Consider the following 19,361-nt stretch of genomic DNA (forward strand, 5'->3'; position numbering starts at 1 on the left):
TGTAATATTCTTTCTGAAGTTATTATATATCAAGAGCAGAACTGATTTTGAATAGATAAAGAACTGAATATTACTAATCATAGGTTTTAGAAAATATTAGCAAGCCTGAACTCAAAATTTTGGGGACTATGTGTCTGTGGGAAGCGGAGGAAGGAGAATATTGTTACATAGCTACATTCAGATACTAGTTAAGGTTTACAAATAAGGAGGCAAGTTTTCTCACACTTTTTATATTACTAGCTAAGAAAGACAGATTCTGCCCAACCTTAAGCTGATGCTCTGAGTTAACCTCAGGAGAAGCCTGCCTCATTCTGTGGATACATATGGCACATAGGAGACTAATTTTTTAGAGACTGGGAATTTTTGCAATGACACAATATAGGTATTTCTTATTTTAAAATTGTGACTATTTTGATGAATTTAGCTCAAAACCACTGATCCTATGCTCATAGTTCCATGCTATGCTTCTGTTGTCTCAGCAACATTATTTTTATATCCCATTAGATGTCACAAAATATCTGCTACTGGACCAAGAATAGGTAGCTAAATAAGAGAATACATACTATTACCTGTGTCTGCAATTATGTATAATATGAAACTCTCAAAGCATAAAACGGAATATCCGTGAGCATATAAATTAATGAAGATCAATTTACAAAATTGCTGATTTAGGTTAGACAACTTCAGATTAGTTGATTCAAATTCAATTAGTTAATTCTAATTCAAATTTCATAAGTTGATCTAAAACAACATTTTACGTCTTCAAAAAGGACATGTGAGACAGCTAGGAAAACCAGTGCTATGGCAAAGAATAGAAGACTTGACGTGTTCACTAAGTCATTTCTGAGTTTTGGTTCTCTTTTTCTTTAAATATTTTGAATAGAATATTGGGTTCTGGTCAAGAAAGTGTTTGCAAGAACTCATGCCATTGATGTAAGTAAAAAAGAAAACTGCAAATAAAAGCAAGTGCTTTTTGCAAACGTGAACATACGGGAAAAATTCATTCTGCTAAAAGAAGAGTTTTTGTATCTCTTCTTGTGATTTCATCACTGCTGCAGGAGCCTTCTGCTCTGCATTGACTGCCATATGGAGCAACCTACCTCTTTCTGCTTCATCTTTTTACAAGCCTCAACTAAAAATGTACTTTCTTCATTGCCTCCATTGCTTAATGCTAGCCTTTCTTCTCTGAACATTTTAACTGTATTTACCAGCTTTGGAAAGTGTTTGGAGAGACAGTTTGCGTGAAAGATGCTATTCACATCTAAGCTATATTTCTGTATGGTTGTTTTAGTCTTAAACATAACCTGAAAAAATAATACAAATTACAATTAAAACAAAAGCCTGGTTGAGCTTTGATGATTGTAGACCTTACCATGAATCTTTCCTGTCAACATCCCATTCCTGACTTTTCCAAGAAGTCTCAGCATTCGTTCCATCTGTGTATCACCAACTCCGCTGTCTAACCATTGCCGGCATAAAAACACATACTGGCCATCAGTCTTGCCTGATTCATGGATGAGAATTTGGTCCAGATACCATCCAGCTCCATAACCCACATTACTGTGCTCAACAAGTACCTGGCTTAAGAGTCCAAGGTCTATTGCTCTCAATTCAGACATACTAACCTGAGAAAGTAAAGGCAAAATGAATAGCATAAAACTGATTAACCCATTGCTTTTAAAAACATCTTCAGCAAGATTATATTTGGAAAGACAGATTCCTTTGAGTCTGAAGTATCCTTTTCTTCCTGATAGCAAAGATAGATACCACAGGCTGACATTCATATTTGGAAACCTTATCATTCATAAAATATGTGGGTCCTTGAATACGTACATGTTCCCTTGCTCATTATCGCTGCATCTCAGGTGCTATTACAAAAAACATCCTAAAGAAGTTTGGGTGGAAAGACACCTCAGATCATTAATTTACTTGCAGAAGTCTCATGAAAGTTGTAGCAAGGCTCTGTAGCCTTTGCTTTATCAATCCCATGTAACTGAACCAGAGAGAATGCTAGAAATGTCAGAACACCTGGTAAAAGGAACTTTGGTTTAAAAAAAGGCACTATATTTTTAAACCATTTAAAAAATCTTTTATATTCTAAGTCCATTTTTTTTTCAGATGGGAAATGTATTACTCAACTCTGAACAGAAATACTGACACTGTTGATGACTATGCAAACAAAGGATGATACTGCCATTAGAAAGTATATCTAAGGCTGTGCATACATACAGGCAAGAACTGATGTGCTCTTCAGATGTAAATTGACATCTGTTTAAATATTCCTACGGCTACCAGTAAACAAAAGCTAAATGGCAACTGCACAAGTGCATGTTGGGATGAATAAATTATGTGAGTGAGAGAATGAATGTGTTCTGTGCAAGAGAGAATATGAGTGAGTGGGCAGATACATGGGCATGTGTGTGGGTGACATTAAAAAAAAACAGATGGATAGTAGAAACAGACGCTGTAATTTTTATTTGTTGCCAACCAATTTGCCACCAGGCAAGAAAAAGCATGAGGACCAGAAAGCAACAAAAGAAGAGATGATTTTTAAAAAGAATTATGTCATCTGCTCTGTTCCCCCATCTGTGTGGCACTATTCTCTACAATGCGCTCAGAAAAAGAAAACATCAGAGTTATTATTCCTCTCACAGCCTTAGGACTTCCAGCATTCTTACCTTGACATATCCATGATCTCCCCAAACAGTTACCATGGCAAGTTACAGCCCTTCATGTAATTCATAAGCAGCCCAAAATAGGATGTAGCTGTGAGGAACAGCTTGTAAATAACTTTTTGGGAGTACTCATTGCTTTTTAATTTTATTCTTTGTAGTTCCAAGCCAAATATAATTTTCTTCTCAGTCTACATGGTCCTTGACTTAGAGAAATAGCCTGTATTGCTACTATTCATGGTCGTTCACAGCTAACTCTATCTGAAAAAGGGATCTATCATTAGTCTCATTCCTTGTGATAATAATTAACAGTCATTAGACAACAGTGGTCACAATCACCCATTGTTATCAATGAATTCTGTTAATAATATATTAAATTACCTTCTCGTTCAGCATTAGCAAGAATGTACTTTTGGTTTATATCATTATATTTCCTTTTTCTTTTTTCCCCCTCATTGTAAAGACATTAAACACATGACTGGAAGTGTAATTAATGAAAACCAAAATGATTTTATTTAAATTGGCTTGCCTGATTTAGATACAGTGTTAGATAGGCAAAGTTACAATTCTCCACTTACTTAATGCATTAAACTGGTGAAAAAGTTAGACATATTATTACTTAAGTAAATATAAACCAGACTTACTTTTTGCAATAATTAAATCAGTTTTACTCTTTTTTCCTATATTTTGCTGACATTCTTTGTCTTCTTGCTTGTCCTCATATTCAAGTCTTTTATCAGTCAAGAGAGATCCTTTTTTTCCTACATCTCAGGTTTCCTTAATTTTGTTTTCTTTGCCTGTTCTTTCCATATTTTCCAGGGATATTGCCAATATAATCCTGTCCCTCAAGACAGCTTGCCATTCTTGTCCCTTCCTTCCATCTCCTATTCTTATATACTGTCACTAAAACCTCATTCCAACCTTTTTATCAATCTATTTCTCATAAAAAGAATAGTCATAGATAGTACTATGCCAGACCACAGATCCCCCTAGTCCAGCATTCTGTCTCCTACAGCTGCCAATAATATAGGGAGAGCTTATAAACAAGGCAGATTGTACATAGTTTATGTTCTTGAATATAAACTCTCCCAGGCTTTATCAATTTGTGGTTCGGGGATTTCCTGAGCAGAGATTGTGTCTTTCTACTTAACAGCACTCAGTGAAATTGTCTTCCATGACAGTGTGCAGTGGCTTTTTCAGCCTACATGCATTTTACCATCTGCAACATCTTTGCACAAAGTATCCTGGATTAATTATGAGCTGGGTAAAGAGCTACTTCCTTTTGTTTTGAATCTGCCACCTGCAGGTTTCATTTAATGCTCTTCAGTCCTTGTATTTCAACAGAAATAGAATTACTCATTGTCTCTGTGTCATTTTATTTTATCTTTTCTCTCTTGCTCTTCCTCTAATCATCTGTTCTCCAGGCCAAACAGTCCTTGTTTGCTTAGTCATTCCTTGTATGGAAGATATGTATTCCATATCCATGGATATTCTTGTCGCATTTTTAAGACAAGAGAATCAGAACAAAGCACAGCATTTATTACGCATGCACACCAGAGAACTACCTAGAGGCATGACTGTATTTTCTACTTGTTTTGTTTCTTTCCTTTTCTAATAATTCATAAACATTTGATCTGTTCTCTTTTGTTTTGATTTTGCTTCTACTGAGCACTGAGCTAACAGCATTACAGAACTATCAAATGCCAAGCTCACTTTCCTATGGGCACAAGCTATTTCAGAGCCCATCACTTTGTAAGTAAACTTAGGATTTTTTCCCCCTCATAGCCTTTGCTTTACGTTTTGCTACAGTAAATTTAAACTGCCATTTTACCACCCAGTCACTCAATATAATGAGCTCTGCACCCACCTTTCATATTTAATACCTAGAATAACTTAGTATTATCAGAAAACTTTGTTATGTCACTACTTACCCCTTTCCCAAGGACTTTTTGCACAGTGAAGAACACTAACACACAAATTGTTTAGGCTGAAGAAAACTTCTATTCTCCAAGATATAAAATAGAGTGACTGAATCAAAGGATCTCTTTGGGAATCTGCTCAGCACTCTTCTCTACTGTTCACTATTGTGGCTCTGATTTCTTAAACACTAGCAGCTGTGTCACTGATTCTGTATTAATGTGCAGCTTGAAATCGCCATTTAAATTATTTCTTTTTGGATCTCTTCTCCAGATTATGTCACAAACTGTGTACCTTTATTTTTGCTATTCATTTTTCTATTTGCCTATAATCGTTTGCCCTCAAAAATGCCCAGAATGAGCCTATATTCTTAATAAGGTAAACTACATCTTAAAGCTCTTCATATATTTTAATTACACAGTTTGGACTATGAAAAAAAACAGCTAGCAGAAGGAACTTATAATGAAATAAGGGAAAAAATGTGTTTTAGTTTGGATTTGCATGTAAATGGAGGATGAGTGAGAGGAGAAGTATGAAGAATATTCTATTTTATTGTAATCAGGAGACCTGAACAATAAAGTGGTTGAAGACTTTCTGAAAGGAGGCCAATTCAACAGAAATAGAAGAAGTAACAAGAAATCAAAGAGAGAAATTCTGTAACGGACGCTGAGGAGTTTGTTGATTTGGGGGTTTGAATGGCAATCTTGAAATTTTGATCTTTGAAATCTTGTGAAATTATATCAGAATGGGTTAGTATCTCATATTTGCAAATACATTCATCAAGATACAGTAAAGCAGCAGGATTCTGCAAACAATGAAATCTAAAAAAATAGGACTGCAAGTGACTATAACAAAAGGTAGAAGAGAATAGAAGTATATTACTGAAGACTTTGGGTAGGAACACGAAGGCCCAGTTATTAAATATCTCCCAACTCATGCTGATTTCCCTAGATACTAGGAGACTAAATAGTGTTATGAATCTAACACTAGATTCTTTCTATGAAAAGGGTATATTAAGCATAGTTTTGAAAGACATATGTCATTTTCCTAAGTAGAAAATAAGGCAGGTAAACTTACTTGGTTGATATATGTGTATATATGCTTACCTCCTTTCAGCCTTGACTAAACTATTGATTATCTTTATTTACGGTGGGAAAAGAGGGACATAAGGAAGGTGACATGATACATTCATATCATCAAGTAAATTAGTGACTGAAATTAGAAAAGAAGGTAGGTTTTCGGCATGTGAGCACACTATATGACACAATCTGTTTACAGCAACAAGTGTCTAAAGGCTGAGGTTTCACACAAAGAAGAAAAAAGAGAAGCTGAGTAGGTGTTGAAAGATTGTTAAAGAGGCTGGGAAGATAATACTGAAGAGAATGAAAAAGATAGGAAGTGTAGCTAGGATGATAAAAGGCATGTTCCATGATACAAGGCATGTTCCATGATAGAAGAACAATGAACAATCCAGAGAAGTAGTAAATAAGGATAGAAGTCTGTAAAATCAAGAATGGCAGAGGGAGGGTGATAGAAAATAATTCATTGTTCCTTCCAGTAAAGAAGTAGGCGCATTAGATGAAACTAGCATGTGGAAGATTTACAGAGATTATAGGGAAAGTGTGATCCTCACTGCTACAGGACATTGCGGATGCTAATCATGTTTAAAAGAGATGATTATACAAATTTATTAAAGAAAAATTTGTCTATGGCTATTGAACACTAGGATGTCACATCTGATTCAAGAATATACTTAGCTGAGAATCACTAAAGTCTGGATGAAGAGCTCGGGCAGTGTGTAGTATGTTTCTCCTGTTTCTGTAGTCTTCCCTGGAAGCCTGCAGTTGGCTACTATCAGAGAGGAGATCCTGGACTTGATAAATTTTTGTGCTGAACCAGTACAACCACCCTTATATGTTTCTATGTTTGAGAAAATGTCTTGACATTATAAAGCAAATACAGAAAAAATTTCCTAATGGTAAGTAAGGCTAGCAAAGCACTGGAACAGATTGCCTAGGAAAGCATCTCAATCACTAAAGATCTTAAGAAACCACATGAAATAAGTATAGAGGATCCTGACTTACAGTGGTCAAGTGAAAGATCTCTTAAAAATCACATCTAATCATACCCAGGCTGATTCCAGGATATATGTGAATATGTTGTGTAAGTATAATCATTAATATGTTAGTTGGCAAAGTTTGACCATAGAATTTTCCCTTAAGATTTTGAGCAGTTATAATTTAACATTTACGGAAAGCTTTACCTGTTTACAATTCTATTTTTAACCAGTTAATTAACATATGATGCTAACAAACACATTTTAAATGTCTCTTTCAGCTATATCTGGACAGGTCTTTTAGATAACAGATTTTAAAGGAACAGTCATGGGAATGAGCCCCAACATTTCTATTACATCTTCAGAGAGAACTGAATATTAAGCCACAGAATGTTAAATATCCTTGGGTTCAGTTCCGGTTTCTACAGTTACTGATGGTTTGTGGTTTTTAAACTTATTGTTGCTGGCACTATTTTTAAACTGTAATACAAATTGAGGTAAGATGCCTATACTTAGTAAGTGACACATTTTCTCCACAGGTTACCACAGTGAAATGTCAATGTACTTGATAGTTGAAAAAAAAAGAAAAATGGTATTGGAAGACAATAATAAGAAGAAACACATTAAAAAGGTGAGTAAAATTATTCAGTACTAACCTGTCCTCTTTCAAAATTCGAGTGCCTTAGTCTCCTTTTGCAGGAATCGCCTTGCTCTCCAAATACTGTGATAAACACATCTGCATCAGTCCCTGATGCAGGCAGTGTTCCCGTATAAACACTGACTGAATAAAGCACTTCTGTCATGAAAAATCAATGAAACAAGACATTACCAAATCAGTCTATTTAGCAATGTAACTACCAAACATTATAAATCAATTTATTCCAGGTAAATGATTAATTTCAAGACCAATGAATGAATACTAATTGGCATTAATATTCCATCTGAGTTTCATATAGTTTGCTAACTACCTCATAAGAAAACAGTAAAGCATTAGAGATAAAATGTTCTTTATGAATTGCTGTAAAAATCCATGCTCACATTGCAAAAAAGGAAAACGCTATCTTAGTTCTGGAGTCTTAACCAGAGGTCACTGAAATCAACTGAAATAACCTAACTAATTTTATTGGACTTTGTAACAAGCTTTGAGTTCTTATATTAATTAATGATCTTAAATTGACTTAGAATTTACAGATTGTAATAACATTTAGCCAAAGAAAAATTACAGAAATAACAAAGTTGAAATCTACTTTTTGTTCTGGATCAGCTGCATTCTGTTTTAGCCTGGCAATTTGATAATTACAGCTACAATCAATTAATTTGGCCAGGAGAGATGGCTCATCTATTATTCATATACATTATTATTATTCACCACAAAGGATGGCTTCCTATGACTTTTGGCTGATGAGTTATGTAGTACATATTCCTTGAGGCAGCACAGCAAAGATTTTTTTACATGAGTTCTGTAAACTCTGTGAAGGATTAAATGTTATAACAGGCTACTAAGATATAAATCCATTTGCAGTCTAGCTTTCAACTGGATAGTGAAAGGGGATACTTTTCAATGTCTTAACTAAAGACTTCTATTCATAGAGCATAATGAGGGAGAGGGTTTTTTGTAAATGCTGCTTAAAATGTAATTAGAACAAAGGAACATGTTACCAGATGTTTTAAATACAATAACAAAATGCAACAGAGAACTACAGGGGCAGAAATGAGGCTCGGAGAAAACTTCAGAAAATACTGTTTTTTCCTTATGTGAATCTTGCCATTATGACTTTGTGTGCGCCTTTTTTAAATCTGCGATCTAGTTTCTCATCTTGTGTAAATTGCTCTTTTTCAAAAAATTTCAATGAAAATATACTAATTGTGGTTTGTACTTTTTTCAGATATTCGAACTGGTACTTAGCTTTGTGAAATCAATACATGTCATTTGCTTTAAAATAGAAAAAAAGAAAAGAATTGAACAATACACCTTAGTAAAGATCCCACAGATCACAGAAGGGTTTTAACTGAGACTTTAAAAGTAATTTTGAGCAAATTTTTTTCATAAAATGCCCATTTTGTTTATTCTTTTAGGCAGTTCATAACTTGTTGTGTGTATTTGTTCATTTTTTGTGTATTTATTTCTTAATTCAACAGCATACCCCTGAGTGGTGTCTTATCTGGTCTGACTGCTGCTAGCTCTGTCACGGTCTCCGACCCATCTTCTCCAAATAGACACTGGGCCTCAGTGCAAAAGCCCAAGTCTTGTTTAGTGTCCAGGTCTTTCAGACGAAGCTGCAGGCAAAAGCAGAAACAGATTTTTGTTTGTTTGTTTCTGAAATATTTCATTTCTTGTTTCCATCCTAACAGAAACTGACATTTCTTCCTGTCATCAACATACACATACAGGCACACAAATTCTCTGTAAAGGCTACCCGATTCTGCAAAAGAAGAACTACAGTAGTTGCTGCATGGCTCTGATTCTGCAGCTTGATATTTATAGGTGGATTCTTCCTTGGGTATCCACACGGGTATGGGGCCCATTTGTAGGGACCCAAGTGGAGGGTGCAGATTAAATTGACCTGTACATACCTGCTATGAATGAATACAATTACTGCAATCCTATTAGTATATACCTATTTTTCTAGGGCATTTGTTTTGCTGCTTTTTATTTGTTTAGATGTGACCTGCTATATCACAGCTAGGATTTTCAAAGTTGGCAAGACTTAGTTGCCCAATGGCCTTTGGGGCTCCCCGTGGGAATAAGGCATTTGAATCTTAATGAATTCCAATAGAAAGTATGAGCCTAGGCCCACATTCATTCCACCTGACTTTGGAGATGGTAAGTTAGGTTGCAGATTTGTGATCAGTTTAAGCCAGCCTAATGCCTAATAGTTACATGCTGACTTTAGCTGCCTGTTCCTGCTCACCTCCTTTTTGCCAGCACTGGTGCTTGTGTCACCAAGCACTGAAACAGATCAGGGAACTGATCCAGCTGGAAACTAAATTTCAAAGAATTATATTAGCTCTGTGAGCTGGCTCACCCACGTTAGCACTAGTAGAGGCACCAGGGAGAGGCAAGGAGGAAGAGCCAGCACAGGGCCATCTCGCAGGGGCATCCTGCACAAACCGATTGTGGAAGCACAGCTGTGGGAACCCACTATCTTAGGTACTCATAGAGTCACTGTGGAGATCAGATATCCTAGACCAATTCATAAAATATACCACAAAAACATATCAAGCATATGCAGAAGCTTTTCTGGTAACTACAATATTCAGGGTTGAACTTGATACATAGCCAATATCTAAAAGGCCACAGAAATGGTTTCTTCAGCCTTTTGAATCTCTTTGTATAGAAACATTATATCCAAGACATTAAAGAAAAAAAACCAGTCATGTCACCAGGATATACAGTAATTGAGAATTCTGAGGCAGCAATTCCCAAAATTACTCTGGTCACTTACTACCACGCTGGAACAGGCAGCAGCAGCAAAATAAACCATAATGTAATAAATGAATAATTATATAATTGAATTATATCATTGAAATTATTAGAAATTTGAGAGTTCCAAAGTTAAAAATTTGTCAGACTTTCTTGCTCCTGAGTTCTTAGAAATGTAATGGCTGAACATTCTCCATTCCTATTTATGCTATATGCCCAGCGCCTTGCAAAATCAGGCACAAGGCCTCCAGATGAAAGAAAACAATTTCCAAACATAATTTCCAGAGCCACACAGGTAGTTTCTGGAATGAACAAGAGTGGTTTTATTTAGACAGTATTAAATTCCACTAAAATTGCAGCCATTTGTGCACCTATTTTTGCACTAGCAATAACTGAATTTGTTTACACCAAATATCTAACTCCTTGGCATACACAAATATCCTCCCGAACTCCTATCAGTCTAAACATGTCTATAAGTATCTCTAAATATCCAAAACTCTTATCAATATTAAAATTGCACTAAGGGTTAACTGTACATGTAGACAGATGACTTGCAGAAACTGAACTGATAAAAATAAGTTGTATAAATTTATGTAGCCTTTGGCTTCAAAATAAAATCTGCCTGACAAATTCCTGTTAGTGATAAAATTACACCTAAGCATGCACCTTATCTCCAGATCATACAGTGTTTGTATATTCTTTATGAAAGTAAAAATGATTTTGACTTTTATTCTTGGGATGAGAGAGATACTGTATTTTAATTAAGGTAAAGCTACTATTTCTACAGTATATAAATCTTTGAAAATTAAAGAAGAGACCTAAATTTTAACTAAGGTTGGATCATTTTCTACCGAAGTGTACAGAAAACTGTAGGAGACAACAGGAAAAACTGGTATTCTGAAGATGCTGTAAACAACAGAAGAGAAAGTGATACAAACAGTAGTGAACAGTGAACAGTATATATAGTAGTGAGAGGAATGTAGGGGTTTTATATTCTTTTTAAACTTTGTGGCTGCATCTGTAATCCATGTTTTTGTGAAATTTTTGAAATTGGCTACAACTTCTTTCATTTAAGGAGAATGCAAGGAAGACAATTCTTCCTCCTTTTCAGTTAGGGGACTGGGTTTGACCACTGATCCCAGTGAACATATACACATACTGATTTCTGCAGTTTTACTATTTCCTTATAGTGTCTGAATTTTTAATATACTATGAGAGTTCTCTTCAAACAAAACCAACTTGTTATGTTTTAGATTAAGATTCCATGTATAAATAATGTATATCCAGTCTAGCAAATGAGTAATAGATGTTATAAGCATATTACTGGCACAAGAAGTATGTGTTGTTGTGGCTTATGTTGTGGGATGTAAGTAAGTGCATCAGTAGAAGAGACTATATAGGTCTATAGCAACCTATTGACTTGTTGGAGACTAACAATTTATATCTACTAATTTGCCATTTACTAAATAACTATTGAAGTATTTAAAAGTATAAAAATATTTAAAAGTATAAATCACTTAACTATTTGCAGATGGTTGTCTTTCAGAGGAAAATTAAGCAAACTTTGTGCAGAAGCAAATTTATATTTGTGAAGTTTCTGCCATGTTTTGAATCACCAGTTCTGGAGACTGAAATCTTATATTATATCACATAATGGATATAATGAGGGTAGTGCCAACACATTTTTGCAGTGTTTTGTCAAATGGCCTAGAGAAGCGTATTTAAGATGAGTAATTGGTTTTGCATACTTACTCATTCGATTCTTGGAGCCTGAACTGAGACTACAAAATTAGCGGACATTTTGGGAGAAAATATGAATAAGATGAATTCCTCCTTTATCTTCTGTGGAGCTCATAAACTCAGACTTAATATCCCACTTGGGCTTCAGCTATATAGACTGGTTACTCAAAAGTAATTATATAGTAAAAGCCCAAATATCCCACTTGGGCTTCAGCTATATAGACTGGTTACTCAAAAATAATTATATAGTAAAAGCCCATTCAAATTTTACTCTGAAATGCAGCGTTCTTTAGGGTTTCCCATCAGAACAGTCTCTGGACTGTTTATTTGCTTAGGGAATCACCCTTCAATCTTTTACGTCCACAGTAAGGTTAAGGGTCTGCTGTGGCCCCTGCTCAGAAAAACATTCTTTCACTAGCTTGAGAATAATTCAATGCTATGTCCAAAATGCTTTTCAGGCCCTTTCCTCCAGGCACAGTATTTTGATATGACTTTTCCTTGAATTAACTTTCAGGATTTAAGTATTTCCCCAAAGTCCAAGTGGTGTTAGGCCTGAAGCCTTTCCATTCAGTCTCCCTACCTGCCCTGTGGAAAGGTATACATTTAAAACCTGGTTGAATCATAAGCCTAACAGCATTAAATCATTTCTCCATCCTTTTATGAGAAGTCTTAAGTTCGTACTTTAATCATGCGTTTAACCCCCACTGATGAATGTGTTGTCTTGAATAAATCCCAAAGCATCAGCCCAATTATTTTCTACAACTAGGCTGCTCTGGGTCAGAAGACAGTCAGTATTTCTACGGAGGGATTAACATTTCCCAACATCAGCAGAAAATGCTGCCCTTCATGTCATGATGGACTGTGCAATATAGATCTGCACATCAGTGAACAGATGTAGCTACAAGCACTTCAGCAAACAGAAATGAGGTAGCTCTATCCACAAAGAGACCTGGATGCTGTAGGCAATCACCTGTAGACACAAGAAAGCTTTGAGCTAAAAGCTTGTGGCTCTGCTGATGTGGTATCAAGCTGAAGCTAGTAATCTGTCTCTCAATGGAAGATATTTATACTGATATTATGCAAAATATTCCAAATTTATATGTAGTTTATTTGGAGTACCTTCTGAAGTTTAATTCCTCTTCCCAAACATGGACCAGATAACAAAAAGGAAACTTTCATTATATCTCCAATATCACCAACAGTCAACTGTTAAAAAAAACAAGAAAAAAAAATTGAACTATATTTTATAAAAAATTGGAAGACATGTGATAAGTCCAAAAGAAAAGATAAGTGAACCAAATAAAAATACTGGCCAAGAACATCAATGTTAGGGTGAGGAAGGCCCATTAAGATTACAAATTAATTTTGATTCACATTGTTTCATAATTTATTTTTCTTTTTCACTTTAAAAATTGCTGCAGAGCCTAGGCCAACATATGAAAAGCAAGCAAATATATGACTGATTCTATATACCCAAGCTGCATTCATTTTATTATTCTTTTTTCTTTACTTTCTTAGTTACTTTCCCTCCAGCACATCTCTGCTATCAAATTTGAACTCAAGCTGAAATTTTGAACTCAAGCTGATTTCTGGCACTAGTTACTGTGTCTATTCTCATTTGTTTTGGCGCTCAGAAGAGAGGATGTCTGGATATATGTATCAGGCCACATGTAAAAAGCACTCCAAGTGCTGTTCCTTTAAACCATTGAGGTATAACTATGAACTGTGACAAAACAAAAAAGTCAGTTCACACAATTTCCTATAGATAGGCAACAACTCTTACTTTGCTGAAGCAGTCTGGCAAGATTTGTAGGAAATAAATAAGAAACCCACCAGAAAGGGTTTATTGTTCAGATTCTGAACTTTCTGCGCAGAGGATTTCCCCTTTTTTCCAAATATCACAACTTGAATATCAGGAATATCTTCTGGTACATGCATACAGTCTACCCATGTTTGCCATCGTCCTCGGCTGTTAGTGTCAAATTTTTTTGTGAGAAGAGACGTCACAGATGTTTCTGCATTGAAAATAAACATATATTCAGAGCCCATATCCAAGTTACAAGGCAGTATAAGCCATAATATACAAAACTGTCGTAGCAAAAGGCTGGATCCAACACAGGCAAGTCAGGCAGCAATAGTACATTACTTAATTTAGCTCTGCCGAAATTGTGGCAAGCTGGGCTAGCTGCTTTGTGTATCTGCATGTCACACTTGTGCAGGGTGATGGTGATCATCTCTGTATTGCTCCAAAGGTAGCACAGCTGCTGCCAGCATCTGCGGCCGCTCACGGAGGGGCTGAGAAAGGAAGAGTCGTCCCTTCCACAAGCACTGCTTATTATCACTATCTCTGGCAGCAGCAGGAACAAGATCCTCACCACTCCCATTCCAATGTTTTCCATCTCAAGTATAATTTCCTCCCCATCTTCTTTTTTACAGAAGGCATGATTCATATTGGGTCAGGCACCAGCCCTTCACCATTAGGGTTTCAGTGTTCAAATTTGCCTACACTGTGAAATAGCCTTGTGCTGGTTCTGCCCTGCCATGCAATAGGGATTCACACAAATAAGGGACATTTTTGTTGGTATTACCTTTGAGTGGAATTACCACTTCTACAAAATCTTTCTTAGAGCGTTTATTGATCCAGCTATTGTGAACAAAGACGTGTGTGGAGAAAGGGTAAATGACTTCTTTTATAACAATTTTTTCCAAGAACCAGTCATCTGATTGAAAATAAACAGAACATTATTATTTTATACTTTTAAAGCAATAATATATTCTGCTTATGTAGTCATAAGTTTCTATCTTGAGCAAAACAATAAAATGTTGGGTTTTGTCCGACTTCTAAAGGAAATAAGGCTTCTGAAAATATATTGGGGGTATGTGTGGCTGTCTGTTTCTCTACTCTCCAAAATATTTGATATAGTAAAGAGGTCTTAATGAAAGTTAATTTTTACAGATCTTGTGAAAAATAAACATGTATAGAGATGAAGGATCTATTAGTGTTCAAACGCATGTAAAGGCCTCTAAGATCCTGAGATGCAAGAGATCCCCTACAGGGCAGGATGTTATGAATGTCCCATAGGAAAAGAGAAAATCAGGATTTCTACCATCATAGACACCAGGGAATGCACTCCCCGTACAACTTCCTCTCTACTGTGGATCTATGCAATCTAGTAGGTCACCAACTGCAGCTGAAGATTTTCTCTTCATTGAGTCCATTAGATTGATTCTCTGGAGACTGAGTAAGGGGTGAGATCACACTGCAGCCTTAGTTTGCCTCAGTGAAAAGGTCAAACAGCCAAAAGACACAAACTCACAGAAACTGAGACTCCATTAATTCTGCTGCTCCAGAAACTACCTGATTTCCTCCAGAACAGGCTGACTGGCAAACACTGTGCTGTTAGAAATGGTAATGATAGTACCCCGTCCTGTCACTATTCGGGAAAGGAATTCTTGCTAGCTTTAGCAGTGGTACAAGTCATACAGCCTTATTGTGTCAGGATTTAGCCACACTTAAGAATGACTTTTGCAGAGCAGATTCAGCAAAATATTGGGAACCTGTGAATTTCCAACTGCTGTCTGTTATGGCTTCTGCTCTGAACTGCCCCCAAAGGATCCTCGAAAGATCAACTTCCTAGGTTAGACACTTAATTCTTGTGCCTACAGCTAAGTATTGTGAATAGCAACCCTATGTCTCAGAGTCTTCACAGAATACGTTAAGCTCCAAGTGAAATCCAAGCCTTAGTGAAAGTTTGACCATTCATTTCAATGCTACCATTTAGGAAATAAATGGGAAGTAGCCCCCAAACCAGGTTTTATATATGAATCTTTGAGTTTGACCTACAGAATCATCTTACGGTCTTTTTTTTGACAAAGATAAAAGAACAGGAGAGGCTAGTTTATCATGCCCTGGAACAGTCTTGTCTCCATTACCAACATTATCTGCACAAGTGGTGTATCTGTAGAATCTCTGTTCTATTGCATCTGAAAATTGTTGGGGCAAAAGTGCAGCTGAAGTATTGACAGAGATATCATTTCATGATGCTCCTTGCTGCTGCTCTTTATTTTTAAGAAGCAAGTATTTTTCTAATTCCAAAAACTGCTATGGAATTGAAAGGATTGCAAAAAAATATGCTTCAGAAAGCACAGCCTTTTTTACCTGCCACTCAACCTCATGCATCCAGAACGCATTAAAAAAGAATATATTTCTAGAGGGATAGAAGAAGGTAACTAGGAGGCTAGAATAGACTATCTTCTGTGTCCCACTTCCCAATTTGAGGAACTGATTTTCTGTTCTTATCTTTACCTAGAAGCATTTAGCCCTGAAAAAATTACTCTTTTAAAATGAAAATGTCCATCATCCAAAAATGGAGAGGAAAAAATAATGTCAAAAATGCAAAAATATGTTCCAAATTTTCTGGAACTTTAAAACAAAGCACATATGATTTTAATCTTAAATTTAAGACATTATTGAAGTTTTAGGATTTCTTAAAACTGATAAATTATTACTCTATGTTATTTGCTGTGATACAGTACTATATACTAACTGAAAAAAGTGCTGACCTTTCTTTGGACTCTTAAATCCAACAAGAACTTGGTTCAACTTGCCAAGGTATACAGCTTTGATTCTGAAAACATCCACCTGCAATGTGAAAATAATTAAAATTATAATTTAGTTAAATTAAATATGTATCTGCTTTTGACACAAGACTTTGTATCTTAATATGAGTAATTTTTTCTCATTCATGGCATTCCATATGCTTTGAGTTCATAATAAAGCTGTATATACTATAATTGATATTTTCTGTGCCAGTGAATAATATGACATACATACTCTCACAAGTTTTGTAAAAATTTTATTCTTAAAGAACATTTAAGTATGCATTTCCCAAAAAATAAAGAATAAAGAAAGCTCAGTTCAGTTTCTGGAAAGAAAGGTGAATTAGCCCCTTTTTGAGGCTATACTGACACTTTATCCATTCTACCAAGCAGATTTGCTGTGAAGCTTTCTCTAAGATGTTTAAGGTATATTATATACATCTGCTCAGCAAAAAAGATAAATCTATAAAATTTCCTACATTACTGCTTAAAGCTAGATGAGCCCTATCATCCTATCATTATTTTCTGGTTTCTTTTGTGAAGTCTGAGCTAGGAGTTTGATCAGTTCTTGATGAACATGACATAGGGCATTCATATCTTTTCCACAATGAAGAAATTCCACATGAAGAAATTAATCAAAGAAACCCAAAGAATGTCATGAATAACAAAGATTCAATTTGTTTTCATACAAAAAATATTCTGTCTTCTAGAATCTCTGGAAATGAAAATGAGAGTAGACAAAATAAACAGAGCCATGTTTAAAGAATAAATGAAGCATATGCCAAGTAGAAGATTTTTCTAGGTTGCTGCATTAGAGAACAAACTGTGTTTACTGGAGTCAGTGAAATACTAGCCCCTCTCCCTCCAAATTACTCTGTCCTTGTGCAATTATTTTGTGATTCTCTAAAAGTGGGGGGGGGGGGGAAAGACAAACCTGAACTCAAAGCAAATGGGAGGTCTAAAAGTACCAGCTAAATATTTCCTTTTTGATCTGGCATTTCTTTTAGTTACCCTATTCTTATACCAATAACTACTCTAAGAATTACTCTTCTAGGAAGAGCCCTTCAAGCTGCTAAAAGCCAAAATACTTTTACAATGTATAAAAGCAATAACTGTGTGGAAGGACTGGAAACATAAATAAAAAAAGTAAAACACTGCTTGGAACACTGATATTAGTGTTCAGGAAAGTTAACAAAACAAGGTTATTGCTTAAAGTAGGCAGAAAGCCAAAATATTCTAAAGAAATTCTATCAGCTCTACCAGGCACAGTATAGATTTTTTTAAGGCCTTCTTCTCCTTAAAAGTCCGGAATATTAGAAGAGAGCTTTTAGAGTTTATTTAGTCCAACTCAGACTTACTTAATCAACTTAACTGATTTACTGTTGTGCAATGCTAATGATGCTTAAAAGCAACACGTTCCTTCTAGAGAAAATCACCTCTCAATTACAGAGAAAACTATGTCTACATGATGTGCAGAAACTAGTAAAGTTTTTCTGATAACCCTGTACATGAAAGTTTTTCATAAAAACAAGTTTTATCAGGAAGACATTTGCAACATCAATTACATTTTTCCTCACTGTTTTTACCTGCCCTCTAGCAAAAGTGATCAGGCTGTTTCTTGAGTTAAGCCATCGTTTCCCCGAGTCACTTCTTTCTCCTTGAATACAAAGATAAGCCTCACCAGTGGCATCTGCCTTCTTCAAGTCTCCCGTGTGCAAATGGATTGAATATTCCACAACTTCAGAAAAAATATAGATCCAAAACCAAAATGTTAGCATGAGAAATCCTTGTCTTCTTGCCCAGCACCTGCATCTTTTACCAATCCCTTTTTTACTGCATTATTTTCACATAGGAAACATTTAAAAGTATGTTACTACAAAGAGACCTTTTTAAGGTTTAACTGTCTTTTCTTAAGTTATTAATTGTACATCACGACTAAACCCAGAGATCCATGCCAACACAATATTCCCATTTTGATCAGAACTGTATAAGTGCAACAAAAGTTAAAATCTTACAATTTAAATGGAAAGTATGAAAGATGAGAAGAAATCTTTTGATTTTCCCACTTTACGTCTGTGAAGCTGGGAAAGAGATTGAGGCCTTGTCAAGAGTGGATAAATTAGCTTGACTGTAACTGAGTCAGTGAAGTTAAATTAATTCTGTGTAATTGCAACACAATTTATCTCACTTCCCCTCTATGAAAATAAGACACAGAGCAAAACACACTGCTATAGCTTGAACTTTACTTATGGCATCAAATATACAAAAGGGTTTTCACTTTAGTTAATTGAGATGCACAACTGCAAAGTTGTTTTGTCTGGAGTCCCACAGTGTGCCTCGGAACGAGGAGCACAGGTCTCTCCAGCCCTGGTGACATGTAACCACAAGACATTCCTGCTGCACAACCGCCTGCTCAGCAATCTGCAGAATACAATTTTGTTCTGCTTTGTCACTTCACTCTCAGCACTACCAGCCATTCTTTGAGCACAGGATCTCTCCTATGTACTTCCCTCTTACCCTCTAAGGTAACTAATCCCTTTCTAAAAAATAATTTCCTGCTCCATGTATGTTTACATGCTCCTCGGAAAGTCTAAATTCTATTCTCTAAGACTATTGACCCATATTTCTTTGTTCCTTCTTTCTTTTTGTGTGTGTATCATTTTCTTCTAGAAATGAAGCTAAATCTTAGCACTTATAAATTGGCTTAGAAGAAAGCTATGATCTCATTGTGTTAAGAAGGTTTAAACTCTTGTAATTATCTCCCAATGAATAAACATACCAGGACTAGTAAGCTTTCTCACGCCTCAGACCATAATATTATTATGATGATCAGGAAGTTAAAACACATTAATGTGGAACAGAAACAATGAACTCAAAAACCTATAAAATAACTTCCAAAGCCAGCTTTAATATATAAATTGAAAAAATTCTTGATTTTCTTGTTTCAGTCTCC

General features: G+C 35.6%; 1 protein-coding gene across 1 annotated transcript in view; it reads right to left on the bottom strand.

Moving 5' to 3' along the window:
• Positions 1 to 19,361, bottom strand: part of RP1 (RP1 axonemal microtubule associated) — a 179,329-nt gene that overhangs the window by 36,421 nt on the left and 123,547 nt on the right. The window contains exons 36-43 of the mRNA XM_026097880.2: positions 17,995 to 18,146; positions 16,373 to 16,451; positions 14,398 to 14,529; positions 13,643 to 13,824; positions 12,929 to 13,015; positions 8,790 to 8,922; positions 7,302 to 7,441; positions 1,373 to 1,625 (exon numbers count right to left, since the gene is read on the bottom strand). Of these exons, the coding sequence (XP_025953665.2) occupies positions 1,373 to 1,625; positions 7,302 to 7,441; positions 8,790 to 8,922; positions 12,929 to 13,015; positions 13,643 to 13,824; positions 14,398 to 14,529; positions 16,373 to 16,451; positions 17,995 to 18,146 (1,158 nt within the window). The remainder of the gene's footprint in view (positions 1 to 1,372; positions 1,626 to 7,301; positions 7,442 to 8,789; positions 8,923 to 12,928; positions 13,016 to 13,642; positions 13,825 to 14,397; positions 14,530 to 16,372; positions 16,452 to 17,994; positions 18,147 to 19,361) is intronic.

Source organism: Dromaius novaehollandiae, chromosome 2 (assembly GCF_036370855.1).
Source record: "Dromaius novaehollandiae isolate bDroNov1 chromosome 2, bDroNov1.hap1, whole genome shotgun sequence".
NCBI classification, from domain to species: domain Eukaryota; kingdom Metazoa; phylum Chordata; class Aves; order Casuariiformes; family Dromaiidae; genus Dromaius; species Dromaius novaehollandiae.